At 40.5% G+C, this 25,845-nt stretch overlaps 1 protein-coding gene across 2 annotated transcripts in view; it reads left to right on the forward strand.

The window, feature by feature from the left end:
• The window catches only part of LOC109982096 (calmodulin regulator protein PCP4), a 33,693-nt gene that overhangs the window by 3,916 nt on the left and 3,932 nt on the right, over nt 1-25,845 (forward strand). For both annotated transcript variants that reach the window (XM_020631164.2, XM_020631165.2), the window contains exon 2: nt 20,655-20,706. In XM_020631164.2, the coding sequence (XP_020486820.1) occupies nt 20,655-20,706 (52 nt within the window). The remainder of the gene's footprint in view (nt 1-20,654; nt 20,707-25,845) is intronic.

Genomic DNA, 25,845 nt, shown 5'->3' on the forward strand with positions numbered 1-25,845 from the left:
TGGTTTGTCGACTGTTGCTAACATTATCAGCTAGCAATACCAGACTTCGATCCACTTTGCTGGTCAGTAAAGCATTATGACACTATGGCAGTAGCCATCAACTGGAGCTACAGCCCCTCCTAGTGGTGTATGGATGTATTACAGCTTACACACAACATTTGATCGGCACAGCAGGCCTGTTTTGATATAAATATTGATAATTAGTTAATTAGTAATTCCAGGGCTGACAAGCAAAAGTGACGACATTTAAACATTTATTTGGGTAACCATGCTCGTCCCTTGTTTAAGGACATTTTTAAATAGCAAATGTGAATGGTTAGCGATAATCAACAGAAATAAATAATTTCAGTGAAATAATAATTTCCTTTAATTTGAGCCTAACAAAGCCAAATTGGGAGCTTATTTTTTAGATAGTTTGTTCTTTGGCTTTTATAAAGCAAATAAGCAGCTTTCAAACCAATCTGATGTGAATATTTAACGGTAACACACCATCATCAGCAGCTGCGGTTGTGCTGTTTGGCTCACATGATGATCTGGAGACTTGCTCCTCCTCTGCCTCAGGTTGTTCAACAAAACTTTAATTACATGGCACACAGTGGAGCAGCTCCAGCCAAGAAATGTCGGTTCCACTTTTCAGATTTCCAGAAAAAGATAATGATTTCTCCTGCTCCCAGTTACCAGCTGGTTTCACAGCAGGAGACGCACTGACACCACAAGCACCCTGCTGGCTCAGGGGTAAAGGTGCTAACCATGCAAACATGGTTCTAGGTAGAAGATGGCTGCTGTCTGTAATGCAGAATCACTTTCTTGCCCCATCTCCGACTCTTCTACTCTGTAACTAACATTGATATAAAGGGTGCAGTATGTGGCTGACATGTAAAATAAGCAGAGCATAAACAGTCACAAAGAGGCAGATAGAGTGAGAGGAGGGTTGACTGAAAATGAAACACCAGGCTGGACACCATCTGTACTGATCACACATTTAGTGGCTGGTGATTTTTCATGCCAACAGACCTGTTACTCATTACAGCCCTGCAGGGTAAGCAGCATTAACTTCTGTATCACGGAGAACCCGTTTAAGTGAACGTCTTTTTGAGAACTTTGGTTTGGGCAGAAACAACCTTTTAAGCTTCACATCGTCCTCCAACCCGACCGTGCTAATGGAACTGTATGCATGAACATCCACAGCCTGTTCAGTCAATGTACTGAGTCAAAGTTAAGCCTATAAATTGGTCTGTGATGTTGGGACTGTGATCTCTACAAAAGATGTTTGATAACATCCGACAGCTCATGTTCTTTGCCCTGTCACTAGTTAACTTGGTGATGGGCATCCATGTGATGGACCATCATTGGTTTGAAAGGAAGATGGCCAAAACTACAAAAATAAGTTTCAAGTTGTAACAGGATGTAGCCCTTAATTTTCTCTGACGTTGAGACAGTATATATATTTTTTCAGATTCAGAATCACACAAAAGCTTTTAGTGAACAAACCAAGCTGTTAAAAAGCTGAAAACACTTTACAGGAGCAGAAATATTATTGGCTTGCAATATCTCTGCAATCTATTTTGGAGATTAATTGTAGCACACTGCCCCCCCCCTGCCCCCCCCCCAACAATTGAGTTTTGTAGGATTCAACCTGTTCTCTACATTTTGTCATATACAGGGTGTTGAGATTTTTGGTTTGCTCGGAAGAACATTAGTAATTATATTATAATTACTCAGCCATTGGTAAAAAATTATGTTTAAAAATGTAATCACTGAAAGATTGCCACGTGCAGTTTTAAAACGGATATCATGTCCTTACTGACAAGCTGTCCTTCATCTATTGGTCAACACTGAAGTGGTGTCCTGCTGTGTTCATCCCATTCTTTAATTACATTAACAGTGGTTACTGTGGTGGATACTTGGCAAAGCCATTTGTTTCATCATCCAAAGTGGACTGGAGCCCTTCTGATCAAATTAATGAGAGTAAGAGTGTTAAAAGTTGCTGATCAATGCAGAAAGGACAAAAAGCTGAGATGGAGAAAAGTGGTCGGGGATGGATTTCCCTTAAAAGTCTGTTTCGCTGATTTAAGACTGATCGAGTGATTGAGATCTGACCCAAGTGGTGATAAGAAGGAAAACTGCAGCTCTGTATGGAAAAATGTCCTCTTACTGAAATATAAACACATTTTAATCTGTGATTTGCTGTTATTTGTATTGGGGCTTGTCTTTTGACCCTAATCCCGCTTTAAACAATGAACAGATTACGCTGAAATAATCTGTAATCCATCTAAACTGTCAGCAGGCTCTGGTGGTGGCTTCATTCGCTGACACTCGGCCTCTGGGGTAATCCTGGCTTCTGCTGGGTGTTTTGCAGGGAAAACATCAGGCAGTGAGGAGTGGAACGTAAACAGACAACACCAGAGAAAATAGAACAGATTACACTTAAACTGCCAAGACGGGATCATTGCTGTAGTAGCATTATAAGCTTTGCATTGAACCTCAACCCGAGGCTTGTAAAATGTCACACATCATTTGATGACAATATGGCAGTGGGAGAGCTTTTGCACTCGCATACAGCCTTAAACACTAAAACACTGGATATTACCGCTGTGTTCAGTCTGCAAGATTCTATAATACTAGAAATGAAAATTCAATGCAATGTTAATCCACCTGCAGAGGGGTATTAACACAATGCATCGTCTATTTGCATTTTGCATCATCCAGCTGTTGGTATCCCATTTAATTGATCATCTAAGAGCTTAAACTACAAGAGTTCAGAAATCCTAACCAATATAAAAACGAGGTTGAATCTTGCATATTTGGAGAAACCTTCAAATAATCTCCCCTCTAGTCTCAAACATGCACAAACTACAAGATGTGAAAAATTATGGCACATCACCCAGTGTGGGGCATTATAAAGATTATCTTGTGTGTCAGAGGAAGCAACGAATCACCGCATGTGATCTCTCACGTGAGCTCACTGGAAAGCTGATACACAAAAAAATGAAACTGACTGCATTATGCTGCAGTAATGTTTTTCCATGGAAATAAAAGTAAAAGGGTGAACAAGTCTAAGTGAGATGATAATTGTGGAATACAGCAAACAAGGTTGTCTATTCTTCAGGGAGAATTTGAGGTCAGATTTGTCTTTATCTGTCAACATCAGTACGCTAGCTTGCATTAGCCTAAAGGAAGAGTTTCTGAGTGGAAATACTGGAGTGGTTCTGCCTTCCTCTATCGTTCCCTTGATCATTGAGAATTAGGTCAATTTGCTATAGTCTTACATTCTTGATATTTTGATATTAAAGGCTTACTTTGCGACTTTCAAAGCTGATTTTCAGATCAAAACAAATGCTCTCTTCTGTGCTCCTCTCCTGTCTCCACACATCCCCCGCCCCTCCAGTCCTGTTTCACTAGCATGAAAAGAAAACAGCAGATGAGTGCCAGTAATCATCTGATATCAAGAGTCTGCGACCGATTTCAAGTAATGATATGCATCTAAGAGTTGATTTGCTTTTCTTTGGTTTAGATAGTCTGTTGGTTTTCCACCAGTTGTAATCTTGTGACGACACTCCATTATTATCCCCCTTTACACAGCTTCCCTGAGTGGGCAGGGCCACCTCTCTTTCCCCACATGGTGGCAGGGCTAGCAAATGGACAGGGAGAGGGTTAACTTGAAAGAACTGAATGAATTGAATCAAGTGTGAACCTTTGAGGGAAACATAAACAAGCTGAAGGAAGCAGTGAAGGCTTTCTGCCTCGACTCAACAGGGTGCTCAAATGGGTGCAGGTGTCTTCTGAGTAATCAAGTGCGCACCCTCATCTTTGTTTCGCTGTAAGACCAACAAAATCTCCAGAAGGTTCAGAAGTGGTTCCTGATCTGGCTCAACCCTCAGCAACCTTATTCAGCTGGTTGAACTTTGTTTTCAAGCCACGATGATGAAGAGTAGGCTGCCACCCCATCGCATCGCAGTTTCTGCGCACGGTAAGCTGGATGTTGTATACTAAATATATTAAAGCTGGCTATGGCACAAAGTTTAGTCTCAGGTTGTTTGATGCCATCTCAGCGGGATAACAAACCATCTGGCCTAAGTTTGCCAACATATCCCAACCCTGAACCCCCAAACAGCAGCCCCTCATCTGTATTTGGTAAAGCCAGATGGGCTTGAATCTCGCCCTCTGGGACAAATGCAGATTTTTGTACAGCAGGATTCCCTGTCAAGACAATTACAGACTCTCCACCTTCTGTGTCACCTCGTTGCCTAGACAGACTGCACTTTTCAGTTGATCTTAAGAGGCATTTGACTGCTTGCCCTTGGACCTTCATTCAGACTCCTGTCTCCAGGTGAAGCCTTGCTGTTGATTTGGCAAGCACACTCTTCAACCTCACTCAACTTTTTGGACCTTCGTATTCCAGCCATGTTGATGCATGTTGGCTGAAAGCTCGCTGTATCTCAGTGTCTTGCACTTGCAGACCCCTCTGTGCCATATATCCAGGGCACTGTAAGCTAATTGATGTGAATGAGATAGCGATGCACAAAGTTTTGTCTCAGGTTGATTGATGCAGTCTCAGCTCGAATATAGAGCCTATGTCTCAAGTCTTCCACCATCTCACAACCCTTTGACCCAACAAGCTGCCAGTGTCTGTCCATGGTCTGGACAGTCTGGCTTGAATCCTGCCTTTCCAGAGAAATGATTGTATAAAAAATACTCTGGTGCTTTCTTTTGCTCCAAGAGAAATTTAAAGATTCCTACCTCATATGGCACTGTGTTGCCAAGACTGACTGAATTATTAACTGGTCTGGAGGGGTATTTGACTGCTTGCCAGTTGGCCTTTCCCAGAACTTCCATCTCCTGGAAAAGTCTTAATGTTGATGTGGCTCTCAGTCTACCTCAACTGGCAAGACCTTAGTACCCCAGCCATGTTGTAGCACGATGGCTGCAAGTGCAGTATATTTTAGTTTTTTGGACTTGTAGGCCTCCTCCATGGAATACTTTCAGGATGCTGTGAGATTAATGATGTGAACTAGATAAGGCAAAAAAAGCAATGCACAGTCTGATCTGAGGTATGTTGATGCAATCTTAGTGGGGAAACAGAGTCTCTGTCCTAAGCCTTACACCATCTCAGCATGATGTGAACGAGATATATTAAAGCTGACATTTGCTTTTAGTGGGATCTGAGGTTGGTTGATCAAAAATCAGCAGGAGAGAAGCCCCTTGCCAAAATCTGCCATCATCTACCAATTCCAAACTTGTCAGCCCCATGCCTGGCCTTGATCTGGTCAGTCAGGCTTGACTCTTACCCTGCAGGAGAAATGTCATTGTTGGACAGCGATGGATGGTTGGGGAGGACTAATGCTTGTCTTCAGAATGTATAACACTGCTTCAAAACAAACTTGTCTCTGGTTGTGCAATGAGGTATAGCAGCCTTGCATGAGCTTAATCTTGAATTCTTGTGAGTTGAAAACATCACAGGCAGCTTGTGTGCTAAAACTCACTCTGGATGTTTCCATTTCCAAAAGTTCTTTCCAGATTTAAAAAGCAATAAACACTGAGTCTTTGAAGCCATTATTTAAGCAGTATCAAGTCAAATCTATCAGTAGGAATTCTATAAACCTCCACTGGCACAGACCTTAACTCATCTGACTACCCCCCTGTCTCTTCATTTTGTGGCTATACCTGAAATTGAAACAAACAAGGAAATCACACTCAAGTAAGCCAGATACTTAGAGCAATGATCCGACAGAATTAAGGCTGAGTACCTGATAAGAATAACTCATCATCATTAATAGTTTGGCCTGATCTAAGCATTTCTGTTATTGGCATTTTACTACCCCTCTCAGCCCTCCATCTGTGAGCACATACGAGCAGAGAAGTTGCAGAGATTTTATGGACCTGCAGTACAGGATGGAACGTGAGCTGGATCCAATCCCTGTGGACCTCTGCAGTTAGATTATAGCTGTTGTGCAGCAGAGCAGTAAAAAAGTTGCTTATACCCCCTTCTAATTGTGCCTCCAGAGTGTTTATAATTGCTTTTTAAAAAACAGAATATTCTGTACGGTTGGATGTATGCTGCTGGGTGGCCCACACTCTGTCTAATGCATGCTAATGTTCTGTGGGGACAGCATGCTGCTATGCCATTAGTTGTAGTTGAATAACTCCAGCTGGAAGGCAAACTGTCCCTTCCTTACACTGTAATGATGCTGTTGTACATGTTGAGGTGAGTAAAAAAAGTTTCTGCTGGGTAGAGCAGATCTGCTGGCATTTCTCCCAAATTCCAACACAACACATCTCTTTTAACCCTTGAGGTGTGAAGCCATGAAGTTGGTTGGGCTTTGTATAGCTCCAAACTTTATGACATTACACCATAATCATTAAATGAGGAAATTTGAATGTTGATGTTGATTGATTTTTTAAATCTTTTTTTAGTGCTTGATTTGAGCTTCAACTGCTTTGTCTCAATAACTGAATTTAAACACAGCTGAAAAACGATGACATTTTTCAAAGCTCCTGAGAGAGCTTAATAGCTGGTTATGAATCACATTGAGATTAATACCGATGCCTCAAACAAGACCATTCACCACAAAATTGGATACTTCTATGTAGTTATGTTTTATGCCTTAAACCCCTGAGGGGCATTAACTGCACACTGCAGAAACAGCCTTTTTATTGCTAGGTTACCTGCACTGTTTCAACCAATCTTATTCAAACCAATCCCCTCACCTTCCCATACATTGGTTGAATTTAGGTAACTCGGGTGGTGTGGGTTAAAGTCATCGCTCAATGTTTGACCTTATGCTTGTCATATCTTACTGCCACCAGTAACAGATTTTATCAGATTTTTTTTTACAGCATGACTTAGTAGTAGTTGCTCTGAGCTTCTACTATTGCTGAAGATTGGTTTGGAGATGGAAATTCAAATTCAGACTAACCGACTATACTGAAGGTAAGAAAATAGTCAAATAGTCTGCAGGTAAATAATGTTATTTGATTTGCCGAAACACCACTAGTCTTCACTCCTCCCTGCAGCTAAACAGCCATATGCCTGTGATAAGTTTGGTTACACATTTCGCCGGTCTATATGCCAGTTTAACCTGATACAGTCTACATGCATTTTTTATTGTCATTGGCGAGATCAAAACACTGCAAAACTGTGCTGCTCGTACAAGATGCTATTTGTTCACTGTGCTCGTTTACATCCAGGTAGAAGAGCAGGGAGAGCAGGTCTATTAACCAGAGCTACAGCCAGCCTATGGCTACAACCTTGGCTAGTGGTGTGTGACTGGGCTGTGGTTTGAGCATAACATTGGACCAGCATTGAGGGAAAACCTAATTATCTTTGTAGCTGACTAGTTATTCTAGTGTTGACTAGCAAAGATGGCACTGTTAAACTGTTTAATCGACTAAACGCGTATGTCTACATCTTGTTACACATTGACAACAACACAGAACCAACAAGACTGTCCCTATTGAAATACATGAGAAGGCTGTTTTTTTCACAAAGAGCTAAAGTAAAATTGAGGATGGCTTTGAACCAGAGCTTCTTTTTAAACATATCTCAGATCTATCACAAAAAGTTCTATTTTTGACTTGGTTACCTGAGCTGTAAATATCTCACTGTAGTCTTCTACAGTATGTTACATCATCAATGAAAGGCAAGATGCTGTTGATCTTCACAAGCTGGATTGTTTTTTAAAGTCATTAATAAGTGCAGTTTAAAAACAGTTAATTGGCCTCCATCATGGCTTCATGCTGCTTGTTCAGTCAATCAGTCCTCAGCGGTGTCACTGCTTCACGCTGTCCTCCCTCTTTCCAGTCTGGTGCTGGGGAAGCTGTTAAGGAGCTGTAATGGTGCTGGGATGAGCTGTCTGTGACCTACTTTTGCCGTCTCCTCGTTAAATTGTTAATAGATCCTGAGTGCAGCATGGAGTCTCTCTGGGGAGTCCGAGCCAACACAAGAACCAAAAATAGCCCCCACAAACTGAGAGGTAATTTATTTATTTTACCAATTACCTTCATGTCCATGCCAAGCCGTCATGACAGTGTTTTATGAACGCAACAAAAACACAGTCTGGACGTCACATAAGGAAGCAGTTAAACCATAAATATTTAAAAAATGAACCACTACAAATTACTCTGTAGATGCAAATTCTGACCTTTACTGAAAAACATTTTGCTAGAGACAGACAGCTGTGTATAATTCATTTGTATGAACCACCAGTATCATCCTAGCTTCACTTTACTGTTCTAAGTAAGCAAAAACAGAAAACACAATGCAGTGAAATTAATCAACTTTTAAATGCAAATATAGCCCCAAACAAAAACGCTGAATTGATCCATGAAAGCCCTTTAGAACAGGCATGTCATGTTTTCCTATTCAGTTTAATCCAATTCAGTTCAAATAATGTTATTTATCTATTATGATTTGTATTTGTTTAAATGCAGCAGTGAGAACACAACATAAAGCTATGTTTACATAAAACAAAAAGTAGACAGCATACAAGTGAAGTTAAATATGAACAATAAGAGTCTTATGGAACCTACTGTTCACAGCTTTTTATAGATGGAGAAATAGAAATTAGAGATTTAAACTTTGACACCACAGAAAACAAATGGAGCCAAAGGTACTTAAATTCTGCATTTTTTCAAATGTCCAGCAGGGGGATACTCCACTGGTTGTAAAAATATGTTCCATTATATGTGAGCTGAGTAAAAGAAGGTCTCTACTTACCAGTTGATTTATTTATCTTAGGACGTTTTTTAGTCTAGCAGATCTGCGGTCTCTGTTTATGGGGCTGTAATCATTCCCAGAGAATCTCTTATAACTTGATTACTAAGAGTCATCAATGCTCAGTTATTTCCAAGCCTTGTTTAATCCCCTTTTCTATACAATGGGGTTGGTTGGTGGATGGATGGATGGATAGATGGATGGTTGGTGGATGGATGGATGCAGGATGGATGGTTGGTTGGTTGGTGGATAGATGGATGGATGGATGGATGGATGGATGGAAGGATGGTTGGTTGGTTGGTTGGTGGTGGATTGATGGATGGACGGTTGGTTGGTGGATTGATGCACAATGGATGGAGGTTGGTTGGTTGGTTGGTGGTGGATTGATGGACTTTATTGATCCCAAACATTAAATTATGTTGTTCAGGAGAAGGTTATCATAGCAAATAAAGATAAAGAGAATAAAGTAAATAAAACTGAGCACAAGAAGACATAAATATTTACATCCAGGAATCCCACTGAACAGATCCCTTCACTAAAGAGTGAAAAAATAAACATTCTTGGTATTTATCAAGCATTTTAGACTGTTTGTTAACCATGGCAGACCGGGCCATTTGTGGAATATACTGTACAGAAGGACATCATCATTAGTGTTATAATTATCATCGTTGCCATCTATTAGTCACACTCCCTCTGTCTCCAGCATATGGAACCAAGAGCAGATAAACACTGCCGTCCTCCTCTGGGACCATGCAGCTCTTCAGAATCTATACACAGGACCAGCTCAAACCTGAGCCAGAAACACAGCTATGTTCTTTTTAGCTCACCACATTATTGGCACTGACAACATCTAACACCTTGCTTTTGTCCAGATACCTAATGAGAAGCTGTGCTGTTTGGCCGGACTGACAGATTGTTTTGTTTCTGTTATATTTCTGTTGATGTTGAGGCTCCTGCGAGGAGTGTTTAGTTGGTTATAAAAGAGACAAGAATTTAATACTGGTGCCTCTATTTGACCTACAAAAGCAACAAGATCGATAGTTTCATATAAAAGGGTATCATAGGGTTAGGGTTAGAATGAGACAGACAGAAACCACAAACAAAACCAGACTCATGGTGAATCTCTGCAAATGGATGAGCCAAGGAAGTGGGATAGAGGAGGCAATGCCAATAACCATAGTTAAAATATCTCAATTTGACTTGACATGAAAGTATATAGTGTTGTGTCAGAGTTATTTATACAAACAATCAGAGTTAGTAACACTTCTGGAAGTAAAATGTTTGTGCTATTGAGAAAGATTCAACCTGTAAGCTGCATTGTTGCCTTTACACTAATACTATAGACTGTTGCACCTTGTGTCTCATGTCTCACTTCCACCTATCATTAAAAAAAAACTCTGGGAAAATAGAGATCTTCCAATACAATGACAAAACCCTCCTTTTTAATCCAGTATAGATTCACTGAGAGTAAATTATATGTTTAAGCATTAGGCTAGAGAGAGGCGACGGTTAAGCTCAGTAGGTTGAGCAGGCACCTGGTGTACAAGTCTTCAATACATTGTACCCCCAGTAAAGACCCCAAAATAAATAAATAAATATATTGATATCATACAGAATGGAGTACTGATGTACTGAGTATCAGCACTGCTGTAATTCATCCTATAAGATAATCACAGGGTGGATGATGATCTCAGCGTGCTGTTATTCAGAACCACAACACAACCTGGAGTGTGATATTGCTTTTATACAACAGTTGAAGCAGTAAACAATTGAAGAATTAAACAACATTCATTTGGTCCACCAACTGAATGATTTCTTGAACTTGTTGCAAACTGGATGGTTGCCAAGCAACACAAGACAGATTTCTTTTGGCCCTTTTGTGTGTGGCTTCAATTTTAGAGCAGACGAACGACTTTGTTTCATGTAAACTAAATTTTTCTGTATGTTTCCATTCATCATCATCATCATCATACAGTGAAATCATTCTCAGCTGACAATTTCTTTGTTGGCCTGTTTGATTCAGAGGACCTAGTTTGATCAATGAAACACTATCTGCCATGTTTATGACAGTATTCATTCCCCTGGCTGATGCAGAGTGCTACACATAGTCAAAAACTCATTGAATGTTTCTTGTTCAATCAGATGACTATATTCAATATCAGCCTGATATAACTTGGATTGTATCTGTCTTATCAGCAGTCTGTGCAGTATTTCTGCTTCTGACCCGAATGAAATTAAATCATCGGTAAATTCAGAGTTCTTGTATTAGCTTGGCTGCTCATAGAATTAGGATTTAACTGTAATACTGCTCTGCATAAATCTGGGATTGAGAGGATTGGTGGATTTTTGAGTCTGCATGAGGCACGTTGGCATCTCAATGATCCCAAATAGCAGCAAGTGGTTGGAGGACATCAATACCCTGAAATCATTTGTCGAAGTCGGTTGAGAAAATCAATTATTTTCTCACCCGTGGCTCTAGCTAATGAAGTGTCATGATGCATGGGGTATTAATCTAACCGACATTGACTGTATTTCTTATGCACCAGCTAACCACAGCTGAATAGTGGACTTTTTGGTGTCTTATTGTGGGGCATTGCTGGTGTTCAGCAGAGTAGAAACAGTTGATTCATCACATCCGCAGCACTCAGAGGAGTTACTGCCAGTCACCAAACCCTCAAATTAATTATGGGGAAACTCCTGGGTGACAGTAATGGGATGCTGCTCTCTGTTGTGGTCACGCTTGGTGATTTATGCTGAAACAATGGCGGTATTTTCACATAAAATGCTGCTCAGTGCAGCTTTAACACATGGATAGCTCTGCCATGTCATTACAGTGCACATCTTTTAACCCTGTGTGAACACAGCAGGTCGCTACTGGTCGCTTCAAAGCCTAGATTTAAAATATTTTGGTCTCAAATAGCTATTCCCAAATGTAGATTACAGAGTCATTTTCCATCAGAGTACTGAGAGCTCATGTTGACCTGCTTAGCTGACCGCATCTCATCTTTCAAATCAAACCTCACAACTCTTTTTGGGATCTTTTATAATATTGCAAACTGTCTTTAACAATATTTATATTACTGACCTCAATGTGCAGTTGATTTTACACGCTACAAAATGCTGCATTATATCTTTTTGACCAGAATTCTAGGTAGTTTGAAAACCCAACAACCAGGGTAAAAAACGATAAACCAAAAATAGGACCATTTAAACGGTTTGTTAAAGCTCAAAATCATATTGTTCGAGGTTTTTCACGCTGGACTCCTCAGTGGTGGTCTGAAGACTCCTCTTTTGTAGATGGATCAGGGAAGAACAGCTAGTTTGAACATAAAACAGAACATTGACATTACAGTTAAATAGTTTGAAACAGCACTATTTCTCAGGCAGACTTTAGGATAATGGAGGGAAAACTAGCTAACTAGCTCACTATTCTATTAAGTCAGTTGAATATTAAAGCCAAGAGACTGCCACATATTGAATATAATGTTTAAAAAGGCTGAATATTGGGTTATCAGTAGGGCTAGCAGCGTAACACATTCATCTTGATGTGTCTTCATAAAGCTAGAGTTATGGAAATAAACAACATGGTGGCACCTTTAAACTACCTTTACTTTCCAAAACGTAGTGAGTTCCTTTTTCCACGGTTAAGCTAATGTCAACTTCTGATCTACTGGAAGTTTATTATTTTGTTTGAAAATAAAAGCAAATTTTTATCCAAACAGGAAGTAAAGCAAACTTAGCTAAATGGTGTGTTCCATTTACCTAGGAACTCGGATCTCGCTGGGAATGATGTCACATACGAGTTAAAGGCAGAATATGCAATTTTTTGATCCAGCAGATGTCGCCCTTGAGCACCAGCATGAAACCAAAACAACTTGCATGAAACCAAAACAACTTGCACTGTTCTGTTAGCATGCTAATGCTAGCGATCTTTATTATGCTTGTATCTTCACACTGCATGTAAATTTACCTGAAATGAGCGTGATCTAGAAACACAGTTAAGCAGTGAGTACAGTATGTTATTCTTCTTTTCTCTAGTCCCTCAATTAAATTAATTAAACAACTTTTATACACGAGGGGAGGAGTCAGCCGGCCGTCCGGGTGATGTAAACAGTGAAAAAGGGAAAATGTGAGTTGGAAAGCTCAGAAAGCATCACAGACAGTGGGACTCGGGTGTTAAACCCATTGTAGACAGTCATGACTCACAGAGTTATTTTCAGAGGATATACTTGATTTCTGCTACATTTATGTGTGAAAAATCACATATTCTGCATTTAACAGTCTTCCAGTTGTAAATTGGTAAAAAGCCAGGCTGGCAACATGGACACCTCCAGGAGTACCTTTGTTTTGTTGGCTTATACTTGGCGATAACAACACACTACGTGATAGTTTAATATAATGATAACATGACAACAACGTCCACAGATAGAACTTGCATGATACAAGATTTTAGAACTTAGAGGTTCCAAATCCGAATTCCGACTTCAGGGGGGTCGTTCCTGATGACGTTATCAGACCGGCAGTGCACCAGATCGATCCTGTTTAACAATCAAAGGGCAGTAAAGTGAACAAACCAGTAGCTGGGTTTAACTAACCTGACCCCTCTGACCTGGTTTGATCAGCAAAGCAGTGTGTAAAGAAAAAACAAAAACAGTATAGTCTTCTATTATAATAGTAAACATCTTTTTAAAGTATTTTTAAAGGCCATATCAATGTCCTTTGCATTCTTCTCTGCCTCAGAAAGTTCTAATTATAACCCGCCAAAGCTCCTGTGACACCTGCTCCTTTCCCAGCTTTTAATCATCGTGATAGCACGCCGCCCAGCAAGGTGTCCCCTACCAGCTCTGGTACCACGCCTGATGCTTAAAAGGCGACAGAGATGGGTTGAAATGAAAGTCACAGCTGACAGGTGTGAGGGTAAATGAAAGACACACAGTGAGAGGAGTTCAGATGTGTTACAATGACAGCTGATGTGAATCAGTCTGAATCATTCTCTCTCTGCTTTGACCTGATCTCGCTCACACACACTCCTACTCAGCATTTGTACTACATCTCTACAACTGGAGAATTTCTCCTATCATAATCTGTTCAATATTGGATCGGCTATATTGTTTCCAGTGACACTCCCAACAGCTTGATTTATGGTTTTCTTGTGTTGTACTTTCTGGTAATTACATTTTCTCATCTGTGTTCCCTCTTTTTGAAAGTCTAGATGTAATCGTGCCTTGTATACCTTCACATTTGATTGCACTGCTCAAGACATATAAGAAGCAGTAGAGAAGCATTGATCTCTACCCACACCTCCCTCACCCACATCAGATCAAGAGGTGGAAGATGAGGTAAAAATCAATAAATTAGACTTTAATAACACTCTGTGGAGGTTGAAAGCAAAGTTTTTGCCAACTTACATCCACACAACACAAACTTACCAGAACATCCAAGATGCACCGATGCATCTGTTCAACTGCGGTATCGGCCAATTTTGATTGGCCAATCACAATCTGCAAATATTGTGGCATGAACTGATGTGCCAAATCCATTAATGCTGGCATCTAGTACACCTATGTACTGATTCATAGCAGACATTTTTATTGGGCAGACAAAGTCACCTGTTGAACAAACTCTGACTTGTTTTCATTATCAAACATGAGAAGAAATGGAGGCATTGTTGGAGTATTACACCAAAACAAGTCAAGAAACATCGGTATCGGCATCGCTATACGTAACGCTAGCTACTAGCTTAAAGTCAGTGGTATCATAGGATGGAAGAGGCTAACTAGCCTGCCCAGTCAGCCTGTTCCCGCTCTCCAACATGCCAAAAGAACCACTTGGATGGTAGCCCAAGATGTCAAAATAAAATGCATGCTGTAGCTGCACCACTTCTTGATGCTCTCATCAAGCTTATTGTTTTCTTAATGTCCTGTTGAGATCAGGTTATATTGTGTGAAGAGATAAATGTCAGCTTACTGTGTGTTAGGTGGGGGTTGTTGCTGCTGTATAAACTCAATGATGAAACAGACTGTGGATTATTCTACAGTTTAATCGGCCGAGGTCAGACAGTTACAACAGATCACAAGTTGTTAACAATCATGAACTGACTAAGTACTGACAAAGTTTCTATGTTCACAGACTTGCTTATATTCTGCTAGAAGGTACATCCTACACATTCTTGGCTACTTTGGTACATCTCTATAAGGCAAGAAGACCCCAGCTTGACTCGTAAATATCAGACATATATATTTCATTCTCAGCAAACCTTCGCTTACAACAGACAGTTGGCTCCAATCCAAATATAACTCTGAAGCTAGAGATGTTTTACATAGATATGGTTACAGCTTCAACCTAAGAGTTACTCTTAGATGGTAGAAAGATTTAAAGGGTTAATTCACAAAGTTACCAAAATGTATGAATTCATGAAAATGCGTACTGACACTGTGGCTGTTAGGGGGCAATGGAAGAGTCTGACAAACAAGACGATTACTCAGTAATCCGCATGAAGTAGTAAACAACAGATGAGTTGTTTCAGGAATTTGTCTTCTTTCAAATTACCTGAAGTGTGTTTCATCAGCATAGACCATGCCCATTAAGATAAGATTTCACAACAGTTTATTGTGTAAAATGTGCGGCTGAGAAGGAGATAATGAATGAGTGTTAGGTGACGGGCAGAGCATAGAGTTCAAGGGATGAAAGGATAAAGCGAGAGAGAAAAATTGCGGAGGAGATTAGATGCATGTTGGAGAAAGAATGACAAACCGAGGTCAGCTGGTGGCAGGTCAATAGAAGGACACCAGAGAGGTCGAGAGTGGGTTAGCCATCTCTTTGATGCCTTTAGTACAGTACAGAGCCCCTGACAAATGTTGTTTTCACACATGCACAAAACTCCTGAAAATCTACCAACATCTTGCATGAAGGAAAATGGCAGTATTATTAATCCCCACTTCATCCATAATTTTTCCGGCAAGCCCCCTCGAAGTCAGAGTTAGCCTATATGTGGAAGCAGCAGGGAATATTAAGGGAAACTCTCCTGGAGCGAAAAATAGGCGGACAGGCAGGGGTGATGATGTTTGTTTAATGCAGCCAGTGTGTGACGAGTGTGATCTTCATGCACATAATGAAGCTGCTTCATACTCTCTCTTTCCAGCCAGTATGTTCTTTTCTACCCGTATCTTGAAGCTTTGAATATTTCCAAATATAACATTGATATAAAGGCAAAAATTAGAATGCCCGCTATCCGCCATCTTGTATTCATGGAGGATCTTTTTTTAGATCATGTCTTGCTTCCTGAGACCAGTTGTTGCATGTTTTTGCCAACCATCCAGTTTTGCCAACCTTACAGCATGGCTTGCACAACCCAAACAGATGCTATATAGAGTGACCTTAATCGGCATATTCTGAAGCGAAGGGCCACAGAGCCAAGCTGCTGTATTTGATGACCTGATGGCCCTGATTACATTAGTTTGAATAAATCAACACCTCTGAAGGAAAAATGTACGGCTTTGATGTGTAAACTGGTAAACTGGAGATGTAAGTTATGAATGACATTGCTGATTCAAAAAGACGACACCTCGTACAGAGAAGCTTTTGTCATGCATGTTCAGAGGCCGTGCAGTGGCTCATATGAGACGACATTATTCAGCTGTGATATCTGACAGTGAATTCTATTTTTTTAGTCACACTGAAAAAGGCAAACATCAGCACTGCTGCACCCGCTCTACTACTTTCCTTCTTCCTTTTTTTATGGTTAAAACCCCTATTGAGGTTTTAAGTCCTTTGTTAAAAAAGCTGCTGGCAAACGGAGCGACAAAAAACCTCCTCAGCCGCTTAAAGAGAGGAAGAGACGGGAATCGAGCCGTGCCAAGCCTGAGCAAAGACAGAGACGCGCCATGACAAACATCTCATTTAAAATTCACTCATTGCTTCTGAAAATCCTCGTATGAATTTGTATGCAAATGCCTCTTTCTTGTCGCCAGTTTACGAGGCGCGGTACAGCAGAGAAGGGCTGAAATGATTGAGATAGAGGCTCTACCGGAGAGGAGAAAATTGAGCAGAAAAGGGAATAGTGCTGGGCAAATTGTGCTAATGCGAGGAGAGCTTTCCCCCCTGCACATTAAGACTGGAGTTGTTATGCTGTTATGTAAGATCAGACTGTATCCAGGCTGAAAGAGGAAACAGGAGAGTCGGGTAGGGGGGATGATGATGAAGATCAAAGTAGTGTTGAGAGAAGAAAGGATAAAAAAGGAGCAGGAAAGGAATTGTCCCTGTGTTTATGAGAATATGAACACATTAATGTCCAGTAGCCACCCAGACCCCCCTCTTCTATTCACTTGAAGGATTGAATATAAATGTGTATTAAACTGTAATAAATGAACATTTGAGGTTTCGGTGTTGTGGGAATTTCTGCAGCTGTCCACTCACTGTCTTCTGACCTCCTGTAATCTGAGACTAAAGGATTAGAACAGATTACATTTGCAGACTTCAAAGTAATTTACAGCATTACAAACAAACATTTGGCTCTCAACTCATCTACTCACGCAACTAAATCTATATTTTGTCATCACTTTAAATACTCTGGATCATGTAGTCATCATGTGTTACAATTATCAAAATGTTGGTGCCAAATATATAATATATATTCTTATATTTTGAAGGAAGATACATTTTGAACATAAATACAGCAGAAATAAAGTATATCCTGTGTAAATGTCTCCCGTCAGCTGTGTTGTTGTCAGAGCTGTGTTTACATCATGTTTACATGGACGAGACGGCCGGCTCCTCCACTTGTGTATAAAAGCTGTTTTAGTCAAGGACTAGAGAACAAGTAGAACATACTCACTGCTTATTTGGATGTCACATAAGTGTCTTTAGATCACAGTAATTCTTTGTCAATTTATGTGCAATATGAAGCTACGAGTTAGCAACCAAAAGTGAGCTAACATTAGCATGCTAAAACAACAATGCAGGACACAGGTGATTGCAGCTCGAGCAAAGGACAATTTTGTCTAATTGATAACTCCTTTGTGCAAACACAATTGGAGAGGAGGAGAGCAGAGGTGTTGCCAAACAGCAGTTTGTTCTGGTTTCATGCTGGTACACAAGGGCGACATCTACTGGATCAAAAAGTCGCACATTCTACCTTTAAAGGTTTATTTTTTGGGGGCTTTTTTATACCTTTACAGTAGAGACAAGTCAATGGATAGATAGTGACATGCTGGATAGGAGGCTAAGGTCGGATTTGAAAATGGACCTCTTGCGTCGAGGTCTACAGCCTCCCTACATGGGGCGCGTGCTCTAAACACAGACTCCAGACTTTTTCTAGAGTCAGCAGTGGGACTGTCATGACCACTGGAAAGTCGGGCGTGTTACCAGCGCTCAGTTGCACTTCAACGCGATTCAGGAGAGACATGTGGTGAACACAGGTTGAGTTAAACATGATGAACACAAGAGATAGTCATAAAACAGCTAACATGCAAAATAAATATTTGTCTACTTATCACACTTCAAATAATAATTTAACTAGCTGTGTGTGGCCATCAGTGAATACAAGTTTTTGCAGTGAGGCTCAGGGCCCAATCACACAAGGCAATCCGTACCGCGTACCTAAGCACGCTTCACCCCTAAAGTCCAGTTCGCTTGACCAGTGTGAGCGCTCCAATCGTACACTTCCTTGGCCCTGGCACACTTGGAAGAGGCGTGCTTCAGCCTGGTACAGTTCATGCATGAGCAAAAGAACGCGGTTACACAATGTGGACAGCTTTCATTATGCAGAAATCCCAGAGTGTCTGTCTGTATCTGACTTAAATGACTCAAAATAAGATACAAAGTCAGTAAGGTAGCTGTCATGTTCTCTGTGTTGTTCTCCGATGTGCGGACAGGGACTCGCCTTTATTAATTTTTTCTCTTTTTTTTTTTTTCTCGAGTCCACCTGTCTTTTCAACTAAGCACACTTCATAATTACGTTAAGCCTAGTATGTGTTGTATTATGATGTTATGTCGGGGCTCTTTTTGCATGTGCTTTCTGACGGTCTCTCTTTTTATTTGTTTGCACAGATTTGACCGGCGCCAAAGCCGCACAGTTTGTGAGCATAAGGCCAAGTGTTTTTAGGGAGTCCCACAGTTTAACAGGCTTTATTGCTAAATGCCAGATTAACTCCAGAAAAGTATTGCATCTCTACCTCTGAATATGTCTTTTTTTCATGGATAGAAGCAGAAATAATATTCCTTTTATCACAACACAGCCACCCACCACGGACACAAATAGCACCAACACCTCCTCTGAGTGAGATCAGGCACATTTTTTTAAATCTAAGAATATTTATTTTTTCTTTAATGTAGCCTAATAAGGAAGAAGTCTCTTATGGACTTGGACTGGATCCTCTCATCTCTCTACATGGCTCTTCAGTTCTGGTCCATCTGCTCCGATTAAAAGACGATCTATTGAAGCTAAAGGCTAAAAGCAAGATAGACAAAAGTGTGGACATCAAGAAGAGTGATGAATAGAAGTTAAAATAAATAATGAAATGTTGTTGCTTGAAGCCTGTTATTGATTCTAGTTTATAGAACATTTGTCTTGATTTCTGGATATTGCTCTTGCCTCTCTCGACCGCACAGACACGATCACTCACACATTGTTGCTGTAGCGTCCGCTCTGCCTGCCTCTGAACGCTCGCTGGTGTCTTGGTGGTGGGTGGAGGTGTGATGTATGGCACCATCAGAGAGCCTGACTGAGTACCAGAGCTCCATCAGGCAGATGAGAGTCAGCGTGGTGCTGGAGTCTCAGCGGCCTCGGATCTCTTTGAGTTCTGTGTGTAAATAGAAAAAAACAGATGGCGGCTGCTGCCAAACAAGTTTCTCTTCCTCGGGCTCTCATGAAGACAAACTGAAACACGGGAGGGAGATGTCAGGCTTCTTTTTGCCAGTTTGAAACTAACTTTGGCCTTTCAAAAAACCACTGAAAGCACACGTTTAATAATTCAGGTCGAGTCGGAGGGATGGTCCCTTCCTTTCAGATAAATTATCAAATACAATGTGCTTCTATCTCCGGAGGACAAACTGTAATAATATCAAATCTGCAGAGAAAAGTGCCATTAATTTGAGGAAAGCCTGTTTACTGTGGGAGAAAAAAGAGACAAATGTTGGACAAAAAACATAAAACAGGAGAGGTTATAAAGAATGAAAAACTGAGCGATCAACAAAATGAAAGCTGACACACATCATTAATCACAGCATGTGATACAACAGTGTTCAAATCTATTTTTTCATTATTACAAGGCTGTGTTAAATACTTGATTCTGATTGGTGAATTAAGTTGAGCACCATTCTGCTATTCCTCGATAGCCGACCTTTGTGATGTAATGTGATCTGATTTTTTTCTCTCACCAATATCAACAATGATTAGAGAGAATTAAATGTTTAATCATTTATCTGATCATCCAAAGGGATCAGGCTGATTGTGATGCATGTAGATGAGTGTGATGTAACCGCAGCAGGAGACTCTTGTCACATACACTGTACTCGTCTGTGCATTGGAGGCTCTTATTCTCCGTGCTGAGTGCATCTTAATGTTGCAGAGCAGCCGGCTGTCTGTCAGGGGAGAACAGTCGGGAGCTGTTAGAGCAGGAACAGAGAGTGTGCCTGTGATGCAGAAACATGGATTATAGATCAACACGTCCCCTCCCCGGCTCCCCGTTACATGATCAGTGTGACAGTGCGAGAGGAAGACTTCCTGTCCTGCTCCCTCTCTCACTAACATGTGAAAACTTGATAAAGTGAGCTTCATCATCCAGTAAGATCTAAGAAAAGAAAGTGTGTATTTTCATGTGACATTAGGTGTACTGAATAAAAATCCCAGGAGAGTTCTTCAGTATTTGGATGAAACACGAGGTATTCTTTTTCATCTTTGAGAGAAATGATGATGACTGTGTTTTCTCTGTGTTTCTTGCAGAGACAAGCATCTGGAGCTACGACTGGAAGCAGCAAGCCGTCTGCTGGCCAAGGTATCATTTTCTAACCATTATGTTCAGTGGAAAATTTAAACCAAGCTGGAAATATGATGCAGGACATTATTGATCTGCTTGTGTGCTGCATACAGCACTCCAGATTATACGGCAATAGGTCGAATGTTCACAGCTCAGATGATATTCAGGAAAACAGGAATTCAATCAAATATATTAAAAACTTGAAAGTGAATTGAAATTGCTTTATGAACAGTCATTTGTAGTATTAAGAAATCACTGAACGAATAAAGAGACTTTAATTCTGCAGTTCTGCAGATCGCAATCAGGTGAGGGAAAATGAAGAAGAGTTGAACCATTGACCGTTCAAAAAGATGGAAGTCCGAAGTGAAGTCAAAATATTTAATATTTATATTTAAAGGAAGAATGCGCGATATTTTACATATAAAATAGAGCAGAAATCAAGCATATCCTCTGTAAGAGTCTCTCCGAGTCACGACTGAGTGAGAAGCTCGAGTCTCGCCGGAGCCGTGTTTACATGGACGAGACGGCCTTGAGTATAACGCTGTTTTTAGTCGAGGACTAGATAGAAAAAGAACAACATACTCACTGATTATTTGGATGTCATGTAAGTGTCTTTAGATCACGGTCATTCTGTGTCAATTTATGTTCAACATGAAGCTACGAGTTAACCAAAATCTGCTAACATTAGCATGCTAACACAACAATGCAGGACACAGGTGATTGCAGCTCGAGCAAAAGGCAATGAGTGCTTAATTATGGTGCGTTCTAATTCATAACTCCTTCATGCAAACATGAGTAGAGAGGGGTTGGAAGTGTGCCGCTGGAGGAGAGCGGAGGCTTCTGAATAGTGGAGGTGCTGCCAAACAATAGTTTGTTTTGGTTTCATAATTATATTTTTCATTTTGTTAAACATTGTTTCACAATAACTCTGAATTACTCAATAATCCCAAAGATATCTTAACATCAAGTATAACTGTTTTTTCAAAACAAGATGAGAGAATCCATATCCTCTTTTATATTAGCAACAACTCTGCCTGGTGAATATGGCATTAGCCAGTTTCCTCTGCTTTATCATCAGTTTCAAAGAAGGCCGACATTGCAAACTGGGCCACGGTATTGTTGGCATAATGCTGTAATTTTAATCCCTTGAGTTATGAACAGTAAAATTTGGCTTGCAGTACTTGGCAGAACCCTTTGAAATTCATAAATGGTGATAAGTGCAGAACTGTCATCCTGGCAAAATGAGTATATGCAAGAACAAAAGCCTGTTTCAAATGAACCCCCAGTAGAGAGCAGCTCAGGGGAGGCAGGTGTGAATTAGTCTGACACCTGCAGAATTAACAGATGCTTCCTAAGCTTTGAACAAAAAAAAGACATTTTATCACAGCTTACATTTAGCAGCATACTGTAACAGGAATTCCTTTTTTCAACCTTTAACTGTAAAAGGTGAAGATGACAAAAGTGAAGAAAAACGAAAGACTATAGTTTATAGTCGAAGCCGGGGTGATGTCACCCAATGGTTACTCCAAGGGGCTTTGGATGAGGTATATAAAAAAATCCCCCTACAGTGTGTACTGATGAAGATAGCAACTAATCAGGCAGAAATCTTTATTTGCCCAGGCTGTAAACATGTTAATTTATGTTGTAAAAAAGTGGCATTTTGAATGGGTGTGTATGTGGCTTCAGGGTCTTCCCAGCCAGCCTCAAGTGGACACTTGAGGAACTGCAGTTTTTAGACTTCCACATTGGTTCGTTTTTCAACACCAGAGGTTGCCGCTTGAGCAAAACATTTGGAGCTGCCAAATTATATATACATATGTTAACATATGGGGCACACTAAAAGCCAAATATGTCAAAAACATTCATCTCAAACATGGTTTCTATCTTTATAGTTCGTTTCTATCATGCTAATTTGTCTGTGTTCCATTTTCTGAAAAAGGTCAGTTTTAGTTATTTATTTGAGGCTTTAAAAAGAGTTCTAACGACATGACTGACAGCTCCGTTGACAAATGAGGCTCCAGCAGCTCTGCGTGCAGATTAGCAGAGTAGAGGAGAAACGGGGAGAGGAAATGTAACAAACACTTACGCGAGAGTCTTTGAGTTTTCCATAACTTTGAGTGTCTTCATGAAACTGACACACAAGTTCTTCTGCTGTGAACCGTACTGACCTGATGGATCTTTGACATCTTATCAGTAAGTTCAATATGTTTGGTTAGCAGAAGGGGCGGGATGTGGCTATCACAATTTCCCAATATGCTGGGGTATGTTGTGTAGGTATTGTGGCTTCACTTTTTTTTTTCAAAGGAAAGAGGTAGATGCATGTTGTCCATCTTTATACAGGCAATAGTTTCAACCATGCACGCAAATGCTGTACCACATTTACATTTAGAAAATTAGGTTTCATAGACGATCATTTATGCTATAAGGAATCACCGGATATAATCTCCTCTACTCCTCAGAGTTCTCCTCACACATTGGGCACTGCAGGTTAATAACAGCACATTCTCTGTATAATGACTCGATGGCCTTATTCAGCAGCCCTCTGTACCTGTAGACCTTGTGTCACCTCTCTTGTTTCTCTGTGGCTGCTGATAACTCTGTTAGAACTGTGTTGAAATGGATTTCTGTCCTCACCTCTGGGATGATGGAGTGTGTCCCGGCTCAGGCTCGGTCAGGAGGGACACATCCTGGCACTGATCAGGAGGGATTTAAGGCAGCATAATTGAATTTGGTTCAGGTGTGAATTGCATTCATACGACATTATCACACGTTCTCACTTTTTACCTCTCTCTATTTTATGCCCCCTTATTGTTTCAGATTTGCTAGAGCTGAACTATGCTCCCTATAAAATGTCCAAATCAAATCAGAGACTTGATATAAGACGTAGATGTAGCCGCTGAGACGTCACCTACCGCTTTAAAAACTAGATTTGAAGACTCAAGTTTTGGGTTTTTCGCTGCTGATTATTTGGTTTTATCAAATAGTGATCATATTCAGACAGAGGGGAAGGACGTGAATCTTTGCGCTTGTAGAGCCTAACGTCATCTTGATTTTCTGTCTATTTACTTGAAATAGGTCCCATATTAAAAAAACAAATAATAGGTCTAAGAAAGATGAAAATTTGCAATTCAGACCATAGTTCATGTGAAACTTGAGGTCTTTTTTGGGTTAAAGGTCGACACAATTGGACATGTTTTGCAATCAGTGGAGTCGCCCCCTGCTGGCAATCGTAAAGAATGCATGTTTGATTTTTGAATTTCCCTTCTCTGTTTGCTTCACCTGTTTAACCACAAGGATATGTCCACTTCTTATATAACCAGATTGATTTATAATAAGCAAAATATCATTCCATTTTAAAAACACAATAAAATAAATCTTGAATATGAGAGGGGAAAGGAACACAAACAGCCAGAGGTGCAGGGGCGGAGCCCGGGGTGGAACCCTTACATCCTTAACTTTGATTGGCTTATGTTGAAATCAACTATTGATGGTATTGGTGCTTTCAAGTGGTGTCGGACACATCGGAAAAAGAAGTTTCCGAGTTGAAAAATGAACGCCTGCTGAAGTTGGAACAACAACCTGAATCGGAAAACTTGAAAAAAATATTGGGTTCCCAACTTGATGACTGAAATCACGTGTTGTCCGAACACACTGAAGTCCAAAGAACAACTTCCCAACTCGAAAACTGGGACCATCGAGGAACATATCAACATAGCATAGTAACATCAGGCTGCTGGGCTTCCTTTACATTTTAATGAAACACATGACATTATGTTAGTAATTTAAATTGTGGCTCCGGATGTACATCATCCTTTAGGAAAATTAAGCCAAGATGTTTTAAATGTTGACACTGTTGAGTCACTTTTTTAAGTTAAAAAATATATTTTAATGCCGTTCATTAGGGTGTGTGTGTGTGTGTGTGTGTGAGAGAGAGAGAATGTGCGTGTGTGTGTGTGTGTGTGTGTGTGCGCGCGTGTGCGTGTGTGTGTGTGTTCACTTACACTTACAGCCGAGCCTGCAGAAGTCAGTGGTGCAGTTCAGCCACTTCTTCTGCCACTGCAGAGGTGATAAAAAAGAAAGGACAATGCTGCTACAGCGACTGTTTCAGGTTTTAAAGAAAATCTCTGCAGGGATACTTCCTTTAATGTTTTCAGACACTTTGGTTAATCTGATGTTTTAAGTGGAAAAAGGAGCACTCTGAGTGGATGTAATTTGAAACTACTTTGCAGCATTTGCAAATATTTTTTGGTGGCCAGTGGACAAAATCGACCACAGACATTACAAAACGTTTTGTACCTTAAAGTAATTTAGACTCAAAATATGTAAAAAGACATTCTGGTTTATGTTTGTGGTACGAGGAGTATTGTATACTGGTGCTTCAGCAGGCTTTGGCTGCATGGAGGAAAACAGCTCAGTGCAGAGCAAAGAGGTGGAATACAATGCCAGCTCCCATTGGTGGAGATCTATTGTCAATTAACTTTAAATTAATCAGTAACAGACCATCTCTATCTCCATAAACTATCGTCTCTTAGAAGTCGTTGCTCAACTCCAACTTCATTTTTGCTTTTTATGTTGTAAGGAAAGGCAACACATAAAAATAGAAAGTCTTGGTCAGAAGCTTTTTTGCTTATCGTTGGCAACACTGCAAACCCTCAGAGGCTGTGTATCACAGCCAGACGAAACGATGGTTTCCAAGATTGCCTGCCATCTTGTTCTCAAACTAACAAGGACTGCATGTCCTTATGAAAATCAAAACATACCTTCTTCCTATAGACGCAGCCCGTCACAGGTCAAAGGAATAGATGTTTGCGCTGGATGGTTTTGAGTCTAACTTGTGTTTCAGTTTCACAGTCACTGCTGGTCTCCTCAGGTCACCTCAGCTGCTCGGTATTCTTCAGACCGAGCCTTCATCAATCATCGTATGCACACTCTGAGGTTCTTTAAATCTCACAGGAACCAATTTGAACATGACCTTTCACAAACCTCTTATGGAAATATTCCCATCATCCATTGTGGCCGCGCGGTTTTTTTTTTTTCAAGCAGTGGCAGAACTAAAAGCTGAAGCTGTGCTGTTCTGCTCATAAGGTCTGGCGTCCTCTGTGGTGTAAAGGGCACGGACCCTGTGGAGAGAGAGAGAGGAGGAAGCTGCTGTGTGTG

The sequence above is a fragment of the Labrus bergylta genome, chromosome 14 (assembly GCF_963930695.1).
Source record: "Labrus bergylta chromosome 14, fLabBer1.1, whole genome shotgun sequence".
NCBI lineage: Eukaryota > Metazoa > Chordata > Actinopteri > Labriformes > Labridae > Labrus > Labrus bergylta.